The 18,291-nt window shown below is 50.1% G+C and overlaps 1 protein-coding gene across 1 annotated transcript in view; it reads right to left on the reverse strand.

Annotated features, from left to right (window-relative positions):
- VWF (von Willebrand factor) overlaps nucleotides 1–18,291 on the reverse strand; it is a gene marked incomplete at its 5' end in the record, with an annotated part of 116,797 nt that overhangs the window by 62,885 nt on the left and 35,621 nt on the right. The window contains 5 exons of the mRNA XM_081818923.1: nucleotides 2,848–3,008; nucleotides 6,824–6,918; nucleotides 13,081–13,321; nucleotides 17,043–17,258; nucleotides 17,927–18,122. Coding sequence (XP_081675049.1) covers nucleotides 2,848–3,008; nucleotides 6,824–6,918; nucleotides 13,081–13,321; nucleotides 17,043–17,258; nucleotides 17,927–18,122 — 909 coding nt within the window. The remainder of the gene's footprint in view (nucleotides 1–2,847; nucleotides 3,009–6,823; nucleotides 6,919–13,080; nucleotides 13,322–17,042; nucleotides 17,259–17,926; nucleotides 18,123–18,291) is intronic.

Genomic DNA, 18,291 nt, shown 5'->3' on the forward strand with positions numbered 1-18,291 from the left:
TTTTCTGATCATTTGTTTCTATTGTATTTACAAAAGCATTGGTCCACGACAGATCGAAAATGTAAGAAAACAGGTCCTTCACGGATCTCTCCTGTGGACAGGAGGAGGTCGGCAAAGCCTCTAAGACTGAGCCTTGGTTATTTACGAAAAGAATTAAAGCTATCCCTATGATTCTGTAAGCACTTTCACCTACAACCCCTTTGGGCCCGCAGCCAACGCGTGATGAAGACAGAACGAGAATTATGTGCCCACGTCACAGATAAGGCAACTGAGGCTCAGAAAAAGAACGAACGCTCACCCAAGGGTGAGTGAAGCCTGAACAGAGAGCTCGGCCCCCTACCCTGTTCCTACTCAAGTGCTCTTTCTGCTCCCCTAGATCTGGCCCCTGCTCAAGTGCACAGAATGAAGAATCCCCGACCTCTTCCCCCAAACCCTCGGTCCCGTGCCACATCCTCACACCTCTCCCTGGGGACAGGCCGCACAGAGAAACACCCCTGGGTAGGATGTCTACACCGCGGGCCCAAACAGCTCCTTTGTCTTTGCGTTGCGGCCAGGAATACGTGTCTGGTGCAGCAGCCTGCACGCTGCGCACCTCATAAATCACGGACTTCTCTGCTCTGCTGAATCTGGCCTCAACAATTTGCACCTCCATCGGCATCCTAATGAACCAGTTGTGAAAAGAACCCAAGCTCTTACACTCTGACCTTTTGAGCTTAGAATCCCCTGCGGTTGAGGTTAGAGTCATCTCGTCGTATGACAGATACCTAAAGACTGTCCTCAGAGTGCGCGCCAGGCACTTTGGGAATGCCAGGGAGCTCCTGATGGTGTGCCCACATCCTATGCGTGAGGTCTCACTCTCCACTGGGGATTTGGGACTGTGATGCAGCTGTTGTGGTTATTATCTAAGATGATCTGTTCTGTTTACTTCATTGGAAAAAAAAAAAAAAAGGTTTATCTAAGAGTCTCTGATGCTGACATAATCCCCTGAGTGATGCCCCTTTTCTTGCCAGAGGCTTCTCTGATGTCTGGAGAATTTCTCCTCCGGGTACAGTGAAGGGACAGTCAAATAAGAGGCCCTCGGGGTAAAAAGAGCAATACAGAAGCTTCCTCTCCCCCATCCTATTTCTTGCCCCTAGCCAGCTCTGAGTCTGTCCTCCTCAGTTAGCCTCCTTGAATGGCCCCCTCCTGCAAAGGCACCAAACAAGACCTTCCAGGTGGGGGTGCTCCCAGGCCAATCTCTAGCTCCCCCATTAGAAAAGACAGTTCAGAATTGTCAGAGACTAAGGCAAAGGGGAAGACCCCAGGGAGAGTGAACAGCTAGTCTCTCTGTCTTGGAGGAGGGCTGGAGGGAAAGGAGATAAATCACGTGCCCTGCACACACCCCAACGCACAGCCTGCCTGAGGGCCGCTGGTGATGGGTCCCAGTTCCCTCTGCAGGATATTGGCAGCTCCCATGGCCCAGGACCCTGCCCCTCAAGCCAAGGCCTGGGCATCACTCACGCCCTGTACAGTCATATAGGAGAGCCATCCTGCCCCCTCCCGTTTTGGCCTCTACAACTCCTGCCCCAGCCCCACACTACTCATTTTGGGTGCTGGGGAATCAGACTCAAGGAAAGCAAGAAGACATGATGCTTTTGAAAGAGAAAAACCCAGAAGTTACAACCTTCAGGGTGACAAGAATAACCTGTGTATGCAGTCGTCCCTCCCCCTCATCCACAGGGATACATTCCAACACCCCCAGTAGATGCTTAAAATCACAGATAGGACCAAGCCCCACATATACTGTTTTTTTCCCTATACACCCATTCCTATGATAAAGTTTAATTTGTAAATCAAGCACGTAAGAGATTAACAGCAATAACTAAAAATAAAACAATTATAACACTATACCGTAAGAAAAGGGATATGGATGTGGTCTCTCTAAGTATCTTACTCTACCCGCTCACCCTTCTCCTTCTGGTGATGATGTGAGAGGATAAAATGCCTTCGTGATGAGGCAAAGTGAGAGGAATGGTGCAGACACTGGGACAAAGCGTTAGGCTACTTCAGGCACCTGCTTCTGGACCCTCGTTGACGGTGGGTAGCTTTCACTGCGGGCAGGGGGACGACCGTAATACATGTGTACAAAACTGGCCCACATGCAGGCTTGGGAGGGAGGTAAGGAGCCTGGGCCCCGTGCCAGCAGCCATCTAGAACCAGGTGGTAGAAACGCAGCATGCCTTGGACGATGCAAGGCATCCCGGGAACTGCTAGCCACAGGTTGTGTGTTAAGAGCTGGCCAGGACCTTGTGACTCACTTCACAGATGAGGAAAACCAGACTCGATGAGGGGAAGAGACTGGGGCTGGTCCTTGCTGGTGAAGTGGCAGCAACATCAACATCTTCTCTTGCAATAGAAAGTTCTACGCATATATGCAAATAATATGCAAATACATGTGCGCTGTCTCCTCTTCATAGGGGGAATGCAGCAGCCCTTGGGAAAATTCCAAGGGAAATACCTGTTTTCACACGTAAGTATTTTCTGGAAATACTCGCTTTGCTTCCTGCGGCACCTCTGTGCACAAAGTTCCGGTGTTTTTGTCGGATTTCATCAGGATGGACTCCAGACACTTTCCCACCATCTCTCTTCCCGGCTGTGGTGGCTGAGTCAGCCACAGAAGACTGGAAGAAGTCCCCCACCCCTGCCCCCATCACCACCTTTGCCCCATTACCATTCTTGCTCAGCTCCTGTTTCTTCCTCTCTCTGCTCCCAAGCCACCTCCCCCCTGCTTAGCCCGCAGGGAAATGCAAGGCTGCCCACCCTCTGTGGCTCCGGTGGCTTACCATCCCCGGGGGGCAGATGGCTTACCATCCCCGGGGGGCAGAGGCAGCCGGAGACGCAGCCTGTGCTCATGCACTGCAGGTCATAGTTCTGGCAAGTTTTGGCACACTCGAGCCCTTCAGCTCTTGGGTTATCAGTGGGGCACACCAACTTGACCATGGGGGGCCGGCAGGACAGGCTCCTTTTGCCTTGGAGGTAGAAGAAAGTAGAAGAGTCAATGCATCTCCCGTCCACACTGTCCTTGGTCCCCGCCCCCCCCACCAGAGCAGCCACTCACTTCCAGAGACCCAGCCACCACTCCCTGGGATCAGGTGTTCCAGCAGGCTTGGCCCTGAGCCAGGATCCCCCGGTGAGACTGGATGGCCGCCTCATCTACTCATCTGAGCCCCTGACCTTTGCCTACGTTGAAGGCATCCCTCCTGCCCTCTGCATCCCCATGTCAGCGCACTCCTCATTCCCCTTGAACCTACCGCAGCAGGTTGCATTAAATCAGGATGTACTGTGGAAATGTCCAGACCTAGGCTTTAAAGGACCTGTGTTTGGGTGCTAAAAAGGAACTTTTGTGGGCCCCAGCTGGACCGTTCATAAAATGGTCACAACTAATTTAGCCACAAAATCTTTAATGGGGACTTTGCTTCCATGTCATCCTCTGCCCAGCCACTGGCCACTCCATTTCTTCTGTTTAAATTTGCTACACTCTGTCTCTACACTCCTCCCTGCCCTCTCCGCTTTGTCATCCTCCATCTGATCACCTCTAATGCTACCTTCTGATGTACTATTTTTTTTAAAGATTTTATTTATTTATTTGACAGAGAAAGAGAGAAAGAGTTCACAAGCAGGGGGAGAGACAGAGGAAGAGGGAGAAGCAGACTTCCCGCTGAGCAGGGAGCCCCATGTGGGGTCTGATCCCAGGACCCTGGGATCATGACCCGAGCCGAAGGCAGACACTTAACTGACTGAGCCACCCAGGCGCCCCTCTGATGTACTATTTAATTATTTGTTGATTGCCCACCACCCCCACTAGAATACCAGAATATATGTTCCATGAAAGCAGGGGTTTTTTAAAGATTTTATTTATTTATTAGAGAGAGAGAGAGCACAAGCAGGAGGAGAAGCAGAGGGAGAAGCAGCCTCCCCGCTGAGCAGGGGGACGTGGGGCTCGATCCCAGGACTCTGAGACCATGACCTGAGCCGAAGGCAGACACTTAACCGACTGAGCCACCCAGGCACCCTGAAAGCAGGGGTTTTGTCTCCTTTGTACATGGATGTATCCTATTTCCTGACAGTTGGTGGGTAACAATGACTGAATAAATGATGACAGGAGGATTGCTACAGCACTTTCCTTTCAAAAACCCAGATGCACCTCACAGCATTTATATCTGACTATACAGAGCACTTACTATCTCCTGTGGACAAGTTCCAGCCTTACTTTTAAACAGAAACTTTTGTTAGGAAGCTGAAACCCTAAAAGACTAAGTGGACCTTCCAAACTGCACAAAATTCTAGGAGCTTCCTGACATAAATAAATAAATAAAGCATCTTCCAGGGACTATAGGCCAGAAAACAGCCAAGAGGGTGGTGACACAAGCAACCGTCGGAGAGGGGGACAGAAGGACTTAGTGACCCTCAGGTCCGCTGTGGACTGAATGTCCTGCCCCCTCAAAATTCACGTGTTGACCCTAAAGGTAGTGGTGATAGGAAGCGAGCCCTTTGGGAAGTGATGGGGGCCCTGAGGGTAGAGCCCTCACAGATGGGATTCATGCCCTGATGAAGAGAGCCCACCGAGCTGCGCAGCCCCTCTTGCCCTATGAGGACACGAGAAGTCTGCAACCCTCACCGGGACCCTGCTAGCACCTTGACCTTGGACTTCCAGCCTCCATAACTGTGAGAAGTGCATTTACAAGACAAATACAGAAATACAGAAATCTGTATTTCTCACACTTAAACCACCTAGTCTGCAGTATTTTGCTATGGCAGCCTGAAAGAAAGAGACAAGGTTGCAAGTTCTGATTTCAACTTCTGAGCCACCCACGTGCTTGGGATCTTGCCCCAGCTCAAGGCTGAGAGATACTCCCCAAGCAGTCACACGGGGCATTCTGACTTCTCTCTCAGGGCAAACTGGAGAACACACAGAGCACACACCTGGGTCACTTGGAAAGATGGGGTCTTGAGGGAAGAGAAAGGCAGAGAGAGGTGGTCAAGCTGGAGGTTGAAAATAGCCCATGTATCTGTCTAAAATCATCCCTCCTCCTCTACTGGGATAGTCTTTTCTAAGCAAGTCTCCATCTGGAAGCCAATTAGTTCTCCCTGATCATAAACGTGAATATGGTCCCACCAGTGCCAGGCCAGCCCCTTCTCCCTTCTGTGCCTTGTCCTTAAACAGTGTAGCAACTATTAGGACCTTCAAACTGAGAACAAAGGGTCCAAGATCCCTGCATTCAAATCCATCTTAAAAGCTTTCTAAACAGGTGTCCTTGTCATTAAAGACCTAAATGTGAGACCTGAAACCATAAAAATTCTAGAAGAGAGCACAGGCAGTAATCTCTCTGACATCGGCTGTAGCAACTTTTTTCTAGAAACAAAAGTTAAAATGACCTATTGGGACTACATCAAAATAAAAAGCTTCTGCACAGTGCAGGAAACAATCAACAAAACTAAAAGGCAACCTACTGGAATGGGAGAAGATATTTGCAAATGACATATCTGATGAAGGGTTAGTATCCAAAATATATAAAGAACTTACACAACTCAACACCCAAGAAACAAATAATCCAATTAAAATATGGGCAGAAGACATGAACAGACATTTCTCCAAAGAAGACATCCAGATGGCCAACACACACATGAAAAGATGCTCAACATCACTCATCATCAGGGAAATGCAAATCAAAACTACAATGAGATATCACCTCACATCTGTCAGAATGGCTAAAATGAACAACACAAGAAACAACAAGTGTTGGTGAGGATGCAGAAAAAGGGGAACCCTCTTGCACTGTTGGTGGGAATGCAAACTGGTGCAGCCACTCTGGAAAACAGTGTGGAGGTGCCTCAAAAAAATTAAAAATAGAATTACCAATAATTCCAATAATTCCACTACTTGGTATTTACCCAATGAAGATAAAAACACTACTTCAGAAAGATGCATGTACCCCTATATTTACTGTAGCATTATTTACAGTAACCCCCCTTTTGGAAGCAGCCCAAGTATCCATCGACAGATGAATGGATAAAGATGTGGTATATATATATATACAATGGAATATTATCCAGTCATAAAAAGAATGAAATCTGGCCATTTGCAACAACATGGATGGAGCTAGAGAGTATAATGTTAAGCAAAATCAGTCAGAGAAAGACAAATACCATATGATTTCATTCATATGTGGAATTTAAGAAACAAAACAAAGTAGCAAAGGGGAAGAAGAGAGAGAGAGATAGAAACTAAGAAACAGACTCAACTCTAGGGAACAAACCTCTGGTTACCAGAGTGGAGGTGGGTGGGAACACGGGGGGAAATAGGGGATGAGGATTAAAGAGTGCACTTATCATGATGAATAAGAATAAATTAAAATGATTAGATAGATGATAGATGATAGATCGATAGATAGATGATAGATGATAGATAGATAGATAGATAGATAGATAGATAGATAGATAGATATCCTTGTCAGAATGTCCCTGGGTAAAAAGAAGCCAAGGAAGGAGGGTGGTCTTCACTACAATCAAGGCGACCAACTTACAGCTGCTCACTAGGTTAAGGTCACCGTGGGCAAAACGGAAGTCCCACTGAGTCCATCTTGCAGATAACTGAATCTTTTCCCCTAAAATCCTCCTTGCCTCAAAAATTTGGATATACACATGCAAAGGCACATCAAGGCCTGATAGTCACACAAAACAACATTGTATCAGTCGCCACACGCGCCCGAACGCATGCGCACACGGACATGGGCCAGAGCAGCTCAGCGGGGAGGTGGGGAGCCCTTCCGGGGGCAGTACTCACTGCGGTGAGACAGGGGACTGCTGAGCACGGTGTTGGGCAGCAGGCTGCCTGGGGCTCCGCTCGTGGTGCAGTGCATGAAGCCATCCTCACAGTAACTGCAGAGGGGAAGGTCAGAGGCCAGCTTTGCAAGAGCAGCGACCCTGGAACCCTGGCCGGCTCCTTCTCCTCACCTCCCGCTCACCCTCTGCCCCCTCCAACTTGGGCAGTCTCATAACGCGTTGGAAATGCAGCCTGCTGAGGCTCCCAGTGGCTTCCATGTTACCAAACCTAATGGAATGTCTTCAGTTCTTTCCTTACTTGATCCCTTTCCACATGATTCATCACTGTGACTATTCTGTTCTTCTAGGAAAAGAAAAAATCTCCTTGTTTTCTCCTACCTTCCTGGTTGCTCCTTCAGTCTCACCCCCCCTGCTGGCTCCTCCCTCAGCTCTCTCTTCTCACCCTGTGCAGTCATCCACACCCTCAGCTTCTATGACAGAGATGACTCGCACATTCACATCAGCAGCTGGGGTCTCCCCTTTGAACCTGAGATCCATACATGCAAGCGCTTACATGATCGCCATCTTGGTGTCTCAAAGACTTCAAACCCAGTATGTCCAAAACTGACCTCATGATCCCCTGCACCAAAACCAGTCCTCCTCCAGGGCTCCGATTCATTGAATGATACCACCATCCATCCAGTGTCACAAACCAGCAAATGAGGGGTCAGCCCTAACACTGCCTTATTCCCACCCCCATGTCTGGCCATCACCCAGCCCTTGGACTTGTCTCCAAAATATCTCCGGCACTCATACCCACTTCTTGAGCCACTGCCACCTCTCACCTGGACAAGGCAAAACATCCTGATGGATGTCCCTGCATCTATGCTTGCCTCTCTCCAAAACACACTTCTCTTGGCAGCCCGAGTATCTTTCCAAAACCTAAAGCTGATTACATCACATCCCTGCTCAGATTCCTTTAGTAGATTCTACTCAGGAAGCCTGAGGATAGAGACCAAATCCCTAAGATGACCTCCCAGGCCCCATGCCCTCAGACCCCTGCTTACCCTTCCTCTAGCCCATGTCAAGCGTTCATAGACCACGTACTTCTGTTCCTCCCACCCTTGTGCCTTTGCATGTATTGGAGTTATTATTTGGCTAACATCTCTCTCTCCGTCACTGGACTATAAGATCTAAGAGGGTAGAAGCCATGACTGGTCTTGCCCATTATCTCCTCAGCAGCTGGCATAGGCTTTGCATAAAGTATTCAATATATTTTTTATATTATTTTCTTCCTCTCCTCCAATCCCAATCCCCTCCCCTCACATGCACAGCTATTTTTATGATATCTGGTCTCCTAAATGGCCCCCAGTGATCCCCACATCCTGGTGTTCACACTCTGTGTCATCTCCGTTGCACCAAGGTTGGTCGATGTGACCAACAGGACGTGGCAACAGTGACAGACCACATGTCGCCTAAGATTAGGGGATGAAAGACTGCAGTTTCTGTCTTGGTGCTCTCTCTTGGATTACTCACTCTGGAGAAACTAGTTCACGAGCCGCCCGGTGGAGAGGTCCACAGGGCAAAAGCTGTGCGAATGAGCTGGGAATGGGCCCTCCAGCGCCAGTCAAGTCTCCAGACGACTCCAGCCTTATGCGCCAACTCGAGCCAAGCCGCCCAACCAAGCTGCTCCCAGAGTCCTGACCCTTAGAAACTGGGTGAGATTATACACGTTCGTTGCTTTAAGCTGCTACATTTGGAGTTAATTGTTTCATGCAGCAATAAATAAAGAAAACGAATGCAATCTTATTCTGTTCAATGTATATCTGCCTGAGTGTATTCTTATAAAATATGTGTTTATTTTGCATGCATATAGTTTAATTTATGTAAGCAGTATTATCTTATATATCACACTGTTTGGCTGTTTTCTTTAGCACATGTGTTTAAGATTCAACCCTGCCAGGGCACCTGGGTGGCTCCGTTGGTTAAACATCTGACTCTTGATTTCGGCTCAGGTCATGATCTCAGGGTCATGAGATCAAGCTCCGTGTCAGGCTCTGCACTGAGCGTGGAGCCTGCTTAAGATTATCTCTCTTCCTCTGCCCTTCCCCTGCTCTCTCTCTCTCTTAAGAAAAAAAAAAAAAAAAGATTCAATCCTGCTAATACATACCTACTTGCCAGGAGCCTTCCGAGGTTGCACAACCGTCTACAGTGTGCATCCACTACATTTTTTTTTATTCTTATGTTAATCCCCACACATTACATCATTAGTTTTAGATGAAGGGTTCCATGATTCATTGTTTGTGCATAACACCCAGTGCTCCATCATCCACTACATTTTAAGGACGTACCCTCCCAGGGATGGACAGAGATTATCACCTGCTCCTTGCCACCGCAAACAAAGCTGTGATTAACATCTTCATACACATGCTCTTAAGAGCCCATGTGAGAATTTCTTTAGTATATATGCCCAAGAATGGAACTGTGGGACTATCAAGTGTGGATATCTAATTTACATAAACTGTGCCAACTGCTCTCCTGGAGGCAACTGACCTTGCACTTGAAAGGAGCAAGGCACTTTCCAGATTAAAGGAGGCGGGGGGCTGGAGAGGGGAGAGGTAGGCAGGGGTCTAAGTGCAAGGGACCTGGGAGGCCATCTTAGGGATTTGGTCTCTATCCTGAGGACTCCTGAAGGGAAGCTATTAAGAATTCCAAGCAGGGGTGTGACATCATCAGATTTTGGTTTTGGAAAGATACTGGGTTATCTGAAAAGTGTATGTCCCACCAGTAGCAGATCGAGGGCCCCTTTTCCACAGCCCTGCCAACACTTGCCATTATACAGATTTCAAAATTTTCCACTCTAATAGATATGAGGTAACACTAATTGTTTTAATTTGTATTTCTCTGGCTGTAATGATCTTGAACATTTTTAATGTGAATGTTGTTCAATCAATTTTTAATTGAATGAGCAAGAGAATCAGCCCTTCCCTCTCTGGGCAGATACAGAAACTGTGCCTTCTGGTTTTTAACTAACACCTGATTTAAAGATATCCTCCCCCAAATGTCACGGTCTGTCTGTCATTTAGATGTGACCCAAAAGCTTACTTTTGGGGCTCAGCGGGAAGCCTGCTTCTCTCTCTCCCTCCCTCCCCACTCATGCTCTCTCTCTCTCACTCTCTCTCTCAAATAAATAAATCTTTTTTAAAAAGCTTAATTTTATTTTTAGAAAGAAGAAAAGAAAAACCTTGCAGATAAGTTTATAATCAACTCCTGTCCCAGACCTTGGCTTGCAAGAGAGCAAGCCCTCTACTGTGAAGCCTGTTTGATGACCAACCAAATGGCCCGAAGACACTCACTAGCCACAGGTGTTTGCACTCCCTACCACCTGTTGTGGGCATCCCCAGCATGTGCCCTGCGGGGCTCATTCTGCAGTGTATCATCTAAAGAGTAAAAATAAAGAGCCACAAACAGGCCCTGAGTTCCCACTGGCTCCCACTCTCCAGGAAGTCCAGTTTTCTAAATGAAGTGGAGAGACAGGATGGCCACTAGCTTTCAGCCCTGGTGCCTGAAGGAGAGACCGGGAAGAGGAGGTTTCCACATCAAGGAGCGGTCACTGATGTGCGGATCCTGAAGAGAGCCTGAAGCCAGGGCTATTCACTCGGCCTGCTGCACCTCATCTCCCACCTTCCTGGTGCCTCCGATGTGGTAAAATGACCAGGGGCACTTGCTGCCCTCCAAGTCACCCCAGCCTCCTACCCTCTGGCTGCTTTCCTCACCACGCTACTGCAACATGGGGGCCACCGTGACCTTCTGTCGCCAAATTCAACAACCTACTCTCCATGTAACATGAAGAGTTCAAGAGTCCCTGGGTTCTATCACTCGCTAGAGGATTTGGGAAAGCGATAATCTCTCTAAGCCTCAAATTCTTTACTAAAAAAGCAATGCTTTCTCCTAACAGGGTTGTTTTAAGGTCCCAGAGAGAAACACCCTAAAAATCATAGCCGGACAACTGCAGTAAAACGACCACTGGGCGAAGGCCCAGCACTCAAACCAACAGATATTATTACTCCCCTGTGCCCTTCCCCTCCACAATATGGCTCTGCCCTAGTTATGCCTTTCTGCTGGCCTTTTTCCTTTGGCCTCTCTCATGGGATCCTTGTTCTCCTCCCCTGGCCCTCTGAACATCTCCCCCAAGCTCTGAACTCAGTCCCCTTTCCTGCTCCTCGGCCCATGCCCTCCACGAGCCTTGCTACTCCCATGGCTATATCCCCCTACCGCCACACAAATCTTGTCCAGCCTCACATTCCACCCATACCCATCATTCCAGTGACTCCATTCACTCACCAATATGCCCTCTTGGTAACTTAATCATCTGGGCCAAGACCAAACGCATTATCTTCCCTCTACCAATGAGGAAACCCCTTGCTCTTCTTGTCCTCCCTTCCTGTTCAGAGCCCCGGGGCCATCTTCAGCAAACCTCATCCCCCCAGCACAGGCCCCCAGTCTGTTTACTTCCCAAGGTCTCTGGCATCTGTCCCCTCACTCCATTTCCACCACTGGTATTGGCCCAGGGCCTTAGCACCTTTTGACCAGACTGTGTCAACTTCTTCCCACAACTGATCTCCCTGCCTTCATGCCTCACGCAGCTTCCAGAATGCTTTGATGCTTGGTGTCTGCTCTCTGTTCAACACCTCTGAGGTCCTCACTGCCTACTGCTCAAGTCCTCACCCTGCCTTTCAAAGACCCTCAGCATCCTTCCAAGCTTCTCTTCCCTTCATGCAACACATGCTCTGACAGAGGACTTACCTTGGGGATGGGTGAGGACTCTCTGTGTGTTTTAGTTCCTGGGCATGGGCCCACCCCACGCCCACTGCTAGAATCCTCCCCAAACCCAAAGCTACCTCTTACACTGAGTCTTCTCCAATTGGAAGCAAACTGCCCTTTTCTGAATGAGTAGAGATTTTTTTATGTCTACGAAATGGCCAGTCTACCAAACATAATAGTTCTTTCATCTCAGGAAACATTGATCGTCCCTATCTTCTGCCAGAAGTGTGTCAGGTGCTGGGGATCGGGGCCTAAGATATGGTCTCTACTCTTGGGAGGTCACAGTCCAGACGGGAGATAGAATACACTGTGCTGAAATCCAAGTCCAGTGACAACCACTGTTGTACTCTAAGTGTGAACAACACACTTTGGGCACAAGAGGTTGGGAAAGACTGCAAATTTATCTCACTACATAAAGAGGAAAAGCTTCACACCAAATGCAATGTCCAGACCTTGTTTGGACTTTGATTTGAACACACCAATTATATATAAAAAGACATTTTGAGATGGTCAGGGAAAAGTGAACATGTTTGGAATATTAGGTGTTATCAGGAATTACTGTTAATGCTTAGCTTAATAATGATATTACGGTTACATTTGGTTTTTTTTAAGTGCTTATCTGTTAGAAATACAGACTGAAACATTTTCAGATGAAATGACATAATAGCTGAGATTTTCTTTATTCCAGCCAAAAAGGGGAGGTGGGGATACATAAAATAAGATTGGCAAAGTGCTGATCATCGCTGAAGCTGGGGATGGATGCCTTAGGGCTCCTCACACTATTCTCTCTCCTTTTATGACAAATATTCCAGGATCAAGACATTTTAATTGGTCTCCCTAGTAGACTGTCAGCTTCCTTGGGGCCCACACTGTGTCTTGTTCACCTTTGGATCACCAGCCTCTAGGCCAGCACCCAGGGCAGAGCACATGCCAAGGAAGTGTTTGCCCAACAAACGCTGCGTTACCAGTTTCTCCTGTGACCGTGATGGCCCTGCTGGAACTGACTGTGACCGAGGCCCCCGGCAAAGGGCCGCAAGAAGCACGTGTGGTGGGAGCTATTTCTCAGGGCAGTGCATGAAGCAGGTCGGGATAGCAAAGCTGCCATGGTCTCTTTTCCTCTGCCTGAGAACACTGCCAGGAGGCTGGAGGGAGGGACACGGAGCCTCCATTTACTGTTCTCAAAAGGGGAAACTGAGGCCTAGTGCAGGTAAATGGGAGTTGGCAATGAAGCCGAAGGAGTCTTACCGGCAGCCTGTTCTAGGTCCCCGAGAGGTAAGGAAGTCATTCGAGCTGGGTGAAGTCCCAGCTTTGCTTCTGACTTGCCGTGTGACTCTGGACAAGTCCCTTCCCTTCCTGGGCCTCAGTTTCCCATCCAGGAAGTGAAGGACCTGGAGGACCATTTCCCTTCCGAGCTCTGCCACTCCTGGGGTCCACAGTCCCGCTGCTCACACTTACCACATGGTGTGATGGTTCGAGAAAATGTCTTCGGGCTGAAAGATCTCGCCATCATAGTAGCAGGGGCACTGGGCCTTGGGCACACAGTCTCCTCTCTCATCCAGGTACAGCCCTGGGGGGCAGAAGCAGCCTTCCAAGCAGACCTCGTCGCAGTCCTCATCCGGGTAAGAAAGGGAGCGGCAGGTCATGTTGCAGGGGGTCCCACACTGCAGGTACACCTGGCCCTGTGGGCAGCTCAGTGCTGGGAGAGAAGGGAGGGGAGGAAGGCCTCAGTGGAAGCATGGAAACATGCAGATGGAAGGACTGGGGTTTTGGGACTTGGGGTGCCACCCCTTGCAGCTGGGACCCCAATTATATCTATACGGTCACCACCTTCCTTTCCCACTCTGAGCAAAACCACATTTTCAGGCTGGCAAATGTCTCTGATAATAACACGGTTTCCCCCTCTGCTGAACCCGAGGGCTCCAGCCTTAGCAGTCTCTGAATCCTTGAAGCCTGGGACGTATAGAAATCGGGGGGATGTTGATATTGTGAATATTAAAAAGAACTGAGAGCGGCAGGCAAGGGCATTTCTCCCCGGATGCTGATAATTAATTTAGCACCTACCCTGCTCTTCACACAGCTTTTATGCCTTTTATGCCTCTCATTGAGCTAGATCTCATGGCCCCCTTCCTCCAGGGAAGAAAACTCAATGTAAGCTGAGTGACTTGTCAAGATCATGCCTCCCAGGCAGAAGCAGAGGCAGGATTTGAACCCAGTTCTCCCTGACCCAAAAGCTCATGCTCTTCACCATTATGCTCTAAAAGGGAAACTGCCCCTAAGGAGCCATGCTTTGGAAGACAGCCACAAAGAGCAGGGCGGCTCTTGAACCCGCCCCAGCAAAGCAGGCCGCATGCCTCCCCACTGCCCTCACTCTCCCTGGCCTCCCACAGAGAGATAGAATAGCGTCCAAGATCCAAGAGGGCGTGGGGCCAAGCAGCAACCCAGGGAAATAGATGGGCTCTGTCTCCCAAATTCCTGGGTCTGAGCCCCAGTTCTGCTATTAGTTACTGCATGACCTTGAGCAGTTTCCTAGCTGGAAGAGACTCATACCCACCTGGCTTGTTGTGAAGGCTGAGTGAGCTAACAAGGTCCGTGGTACATGGTTACTGCTACTTTATCACTACGATGACTGGGGAAACACAGCCCGGGCTCTGCAGGCTCCAGAAGGGAGGGGCATTCCAGAGAAAGGCCTAGGCCTAAGGAGCCCTGGCACTCCTGGGTTCTGGCCAACACGTGTACTCCCGGGAGCACCCCAGTGGTGAAATTCTTTACTGCAGGGTGCGGGAAAATGCCCATTCCCATTGCTCAACTGCTGCGTCCAGGAAATGAGAGCCTCACTCTGAGGACACTCCTCCTGAGACCACTGGAATCCTTCCCTCTCTCTTAGAATCCATTTCTACAGTAGGAACCCACAGGCAGCATGTGTCACAGAAGCTGTAAAAGGAAGACCAGGCTACGGACCCTGGACACGGGGATGGGAGCATCTGGGGAGCCCCTGCAGCCTCCGCTTCCTGCAACCGCTCAGGGTTTGGTGTTTGAGGGTAGCTGAGAAGGGAGGGGGCTCTGTCGCCATATTAGACATGGATTTTTCTCTGAACTAGTGGAGAGCCTGGGTCTGTGGATGAATATTTAGAGCATGGTGGGTTAAGATGGTGCGTGTCGGGTCGTAAGAATACAACTTGCTTTCAATCCATCGAACCTCTGACAATAAGGTCACATTTCGCCCATTAAGGAGCAGTTGGAGCTGAGAGCTTGTTTTCTCTGACAGACTGTCCCCGGAGCTGGCTTAGAGCCCTGTGAAATTTCTCCTTTGGCCTTCCTCCCCAGAAGAAGCAATGCATACCTCAGCTTAACAGATCTTTACTGTGCACCCACTGTGTACCAGGGGCTGTGCTAGGCTCACAGATGCAGAAATGGTCAGACTTGGTCCCTGCCTGCAAGGAGCCCATGCTCTTGTCAAGTTACAAGACAAACAAAAATGTGTGTGCTTCTCCCAGAGCTCCTCCCAGCATCCCACAGAGTAGCTATGTGATCAGTCCTTGCTCCCTGAGCGTCCCCAGTTGGTGTGGGCTCTTCTTAAGGATGAAGTCCGTGGTTTAGGGAGCTCTGTTCGTTTTTCAGGAGGAAAATGCCCATCCTCCTTAGGTTCAGGCCTCCAGGGCCCTCTGGCCAACCTTTTCTCTGGTTCACCTCCACATAAGCCCATAGATACAGAAAACTCCTTCCCACCCCCTACCCCCACATTTTATGCCTCCCTAACCACATCTCAGCCTGTTCCTTCCTGTTCTGTTCTCCATGAAGGTGAAGGACGGTGGCTCTTTCGAGATTACAGAATATGTCAGTAAGCCCTCAGCATCTGGGACAACGTCCTAAATTAGGAAATCCTTCAGATGCTGTAGCACACTGGTAATACAGAATTTCTAATGTTGGTGGACAACCAAACCATGATATGGCAGACAACCATATTCACGAACAGCATGCCATTTACTCCTCATTACTCCTCATTACTCTGCCCAATTTCTAAACAGCAAGCCCCAATGAGGAAACTACGGTGTGGAGGGCGAGATGAAGAGTTCAAGGCCGCAGAGCAGGGAAGTCACAGGCCCGTTCCAGGGAGGCCTCAGACTCCGCTCCTCCAGCTGCTGGCCACGACTCTGTGGCGTCCTGAGCCCAGAGGGTCAGGGAGGCACAAGCACATGCCTGCATACACATGGTTCCTTTTGTCCTCACTTCTGCCTCTGCTCCTCTTTTTATGACCTTGCTTAGACTCCAAACGTGAGTTGGCGCTCATTAGGCCCCAACACTTCTAGACATTCTAGAGCCCCCTACCTAAGCTTTTCTTCAAATACATGATATGATAGTAGGACCTTCCATTTCTCATAGCTCCTATTTTCCTGCTTCTGCCAAGACCATGGACATTTTTATCTCCAAGCACATCCACTTCACCCTAAAAATCAGAATATTCATGACACCTCATCCTCTCAGACTATCCCCCCTCATCTCCACGCATCACTACTACTATCCCACCGTGGAACAGCTCTTTTCTGCCAAGATGGTGCCTTTTTAAAGCCTGGTCAAGTACACCACCTCCAGAAAGCCTTCCTTGGTTGCCCCTGCCTTAATCTAAGTGTCCTTTTATTCAGTGTGATAGTCACCTAGTAGGGAAGCAGTTAAAAATGGAAGAAGGTTCTGGCTCTACACCACTAGCATTGCCTGACCCTGCTGGGCCACCCAGCACGTGTTCCCAGAGCAGCACCACCAACAACAAAGTGAACACAATCTAGCCGCTCAAGGGACCAGAATGTGGAGCAGATACCAGCTCTGGTGGCAGAAATCTAACATGGCAGAGTGAGACTCCAAAGTCAGCTGGGGACAATGATGTCATTCAACTTTACACAACTTTATCAGAGATTTGGGCCAGGAGTCCACTGATGGTTTGCCTGGAGTTATAAGGAAGGATTGGTACGTGCATTCCCCCCGCCCCCCACTGCCTTCATGAGACCCTCTGGGGTGCAGATAATGTCCCCTGGGATCTGTGGACTCCCTCTACTCCTCAACCTGGCCATACACGTATTGAACACTAGGTGGCAGCAGCCACAGGAAATTTCTGCTTGGCAAGGACTCCCAGGTTCTGGACCTCGAGGTAGGGGGGATGCAACTCGCGCTCCTAGAACAGGCCACAGTAATCACACTGTCCTGTGGGAGAGCCAGTCCCCACCACCGTGTCTTGCTGGAGATGGAAGGCGAAAGCGGCTGCAAACGAAGAGTTTTTACGACCCAGGCTTGCCAAATGCGCTTGGGCCGGGTTCTGAATGCAGTAATGCAGAGACAGTGCTTAGAAAAGGAGGAGCCGTGCGCGGGGCACCCGAGGAGGGCTCGGCTGGGCTGTGTGGGGACTGACGGGCAGGGAGGGCACCCACCACAGAAGCCGGGCTCCCGCCACCCGATGTGCACGCCTCTCCGGGCACAGGCGGCGGCGTAGTTGGCCACGGCGCTGCAAAGGCAGTCTCTGCCGTCGGAGCAGGAGCAGACGTCGTAGCGGCAGTTCTGCACGTAGGGCAGAGGGCCCACGGCGCGGTGGCAGGCCTCGAACTTGGAGGACGTCAGCAGGGCGCACGCCTCCTCCGCAAACCTGGCTGTGGCGGGAGAGAGCGCCGCGCACGGCTTGGCCCGGGCCCCGCCCCCGCCGTCGGCGCCCCGCCCCCAGAGGGCCAGGACCCCTCCCGCTCTGAGATCGCCCACCAGCTCCTCGCTGGGCAGCACTCCCTGCAAAACAACCTCCCGTGCCTCAGGAAATCACTGTGATTTTTCTTCTGCAGCCAATAAACTTTCCTAATTACGTTTGGCTTAAATACATAACCAACTGAATTTCCAGAGCACGCCACTGACAGAGGGAGAAAGAGTTCCAGGATGGGTTGGGTAAGGGGGAAATTCATGCAGGCCCGAAATGTTGCCACAGATTAATCTGCAAATGGCCATCCCAGTGCATTTATCTCCCGATAATTTAATTCTGGGTCTGTGTGGCTGCTGCGCCAACAGACTGAGAAAGTCCAGGGACAGGAAACATGGACCATTCTCTTCTTTCCCAGGGTTCGGCCCACGGCGGGGGGCGGGGGGGGGATGCACCGTCAAGGTACTTGGAAGAATAAATGACCCAGATGCAGATAATCAAATGCTGATGGTAAAAGCAAAGTGCTCCTGTCCCCCCAAAGTGGGTGCACCGTGCCATGGAAGGCACTGGAAGCCGGGCGACCTCTGGGCTCTGCGAGGTCCACCTTGCCCCCACCCCACCGGGCTTGCATACTCAGGCGCGGGTTGAGGCTGCACGGATCGCTGTGCTGCTTCTGCAGGTCTTCACAGTCCCCGTGCAGCTTCCAGGCGTTCCCGAAGTCCTCCACCAGGGGCTCCACCAGGCCTGCGGGCGTGATGAAGTCGTCTCCCCTGTTGCCGTTGAAATTCCCGCACAGGCCGCACGTCTTCCCCGCGTAGACTGGGGACAGCTGCGGGGAGACGCAGACCCCCTTGGAGCGGCGGCCGCCGAAGCAGCCACAGCTGCCTGTCGCTAATGAGATGGTTTTCATCAAAAAACGCTCCCCGGGTCAAAAATAAATACGAATTTAATAAACTGCAGCAAAAGCCCGAGGCTGGGGCGGGGGGGGGGGGGGGGGG

This window comes from Leptonychotes weddellii, chromosome 5 (genome assembly GCF_054177405.1).
Source record: "Leptonychotes weddellii isolate Sample4059 chromosome 5, ASM5417740v2, whole genome shotgun sequence".
Classification (NCBI taxonomy): domain Eukaryota; kingdom Metazoa; phylum Chordata; class Mammalia; order Carnivora; family Phocidae; genus Leptonychotes; species Leptonychotes weddellii.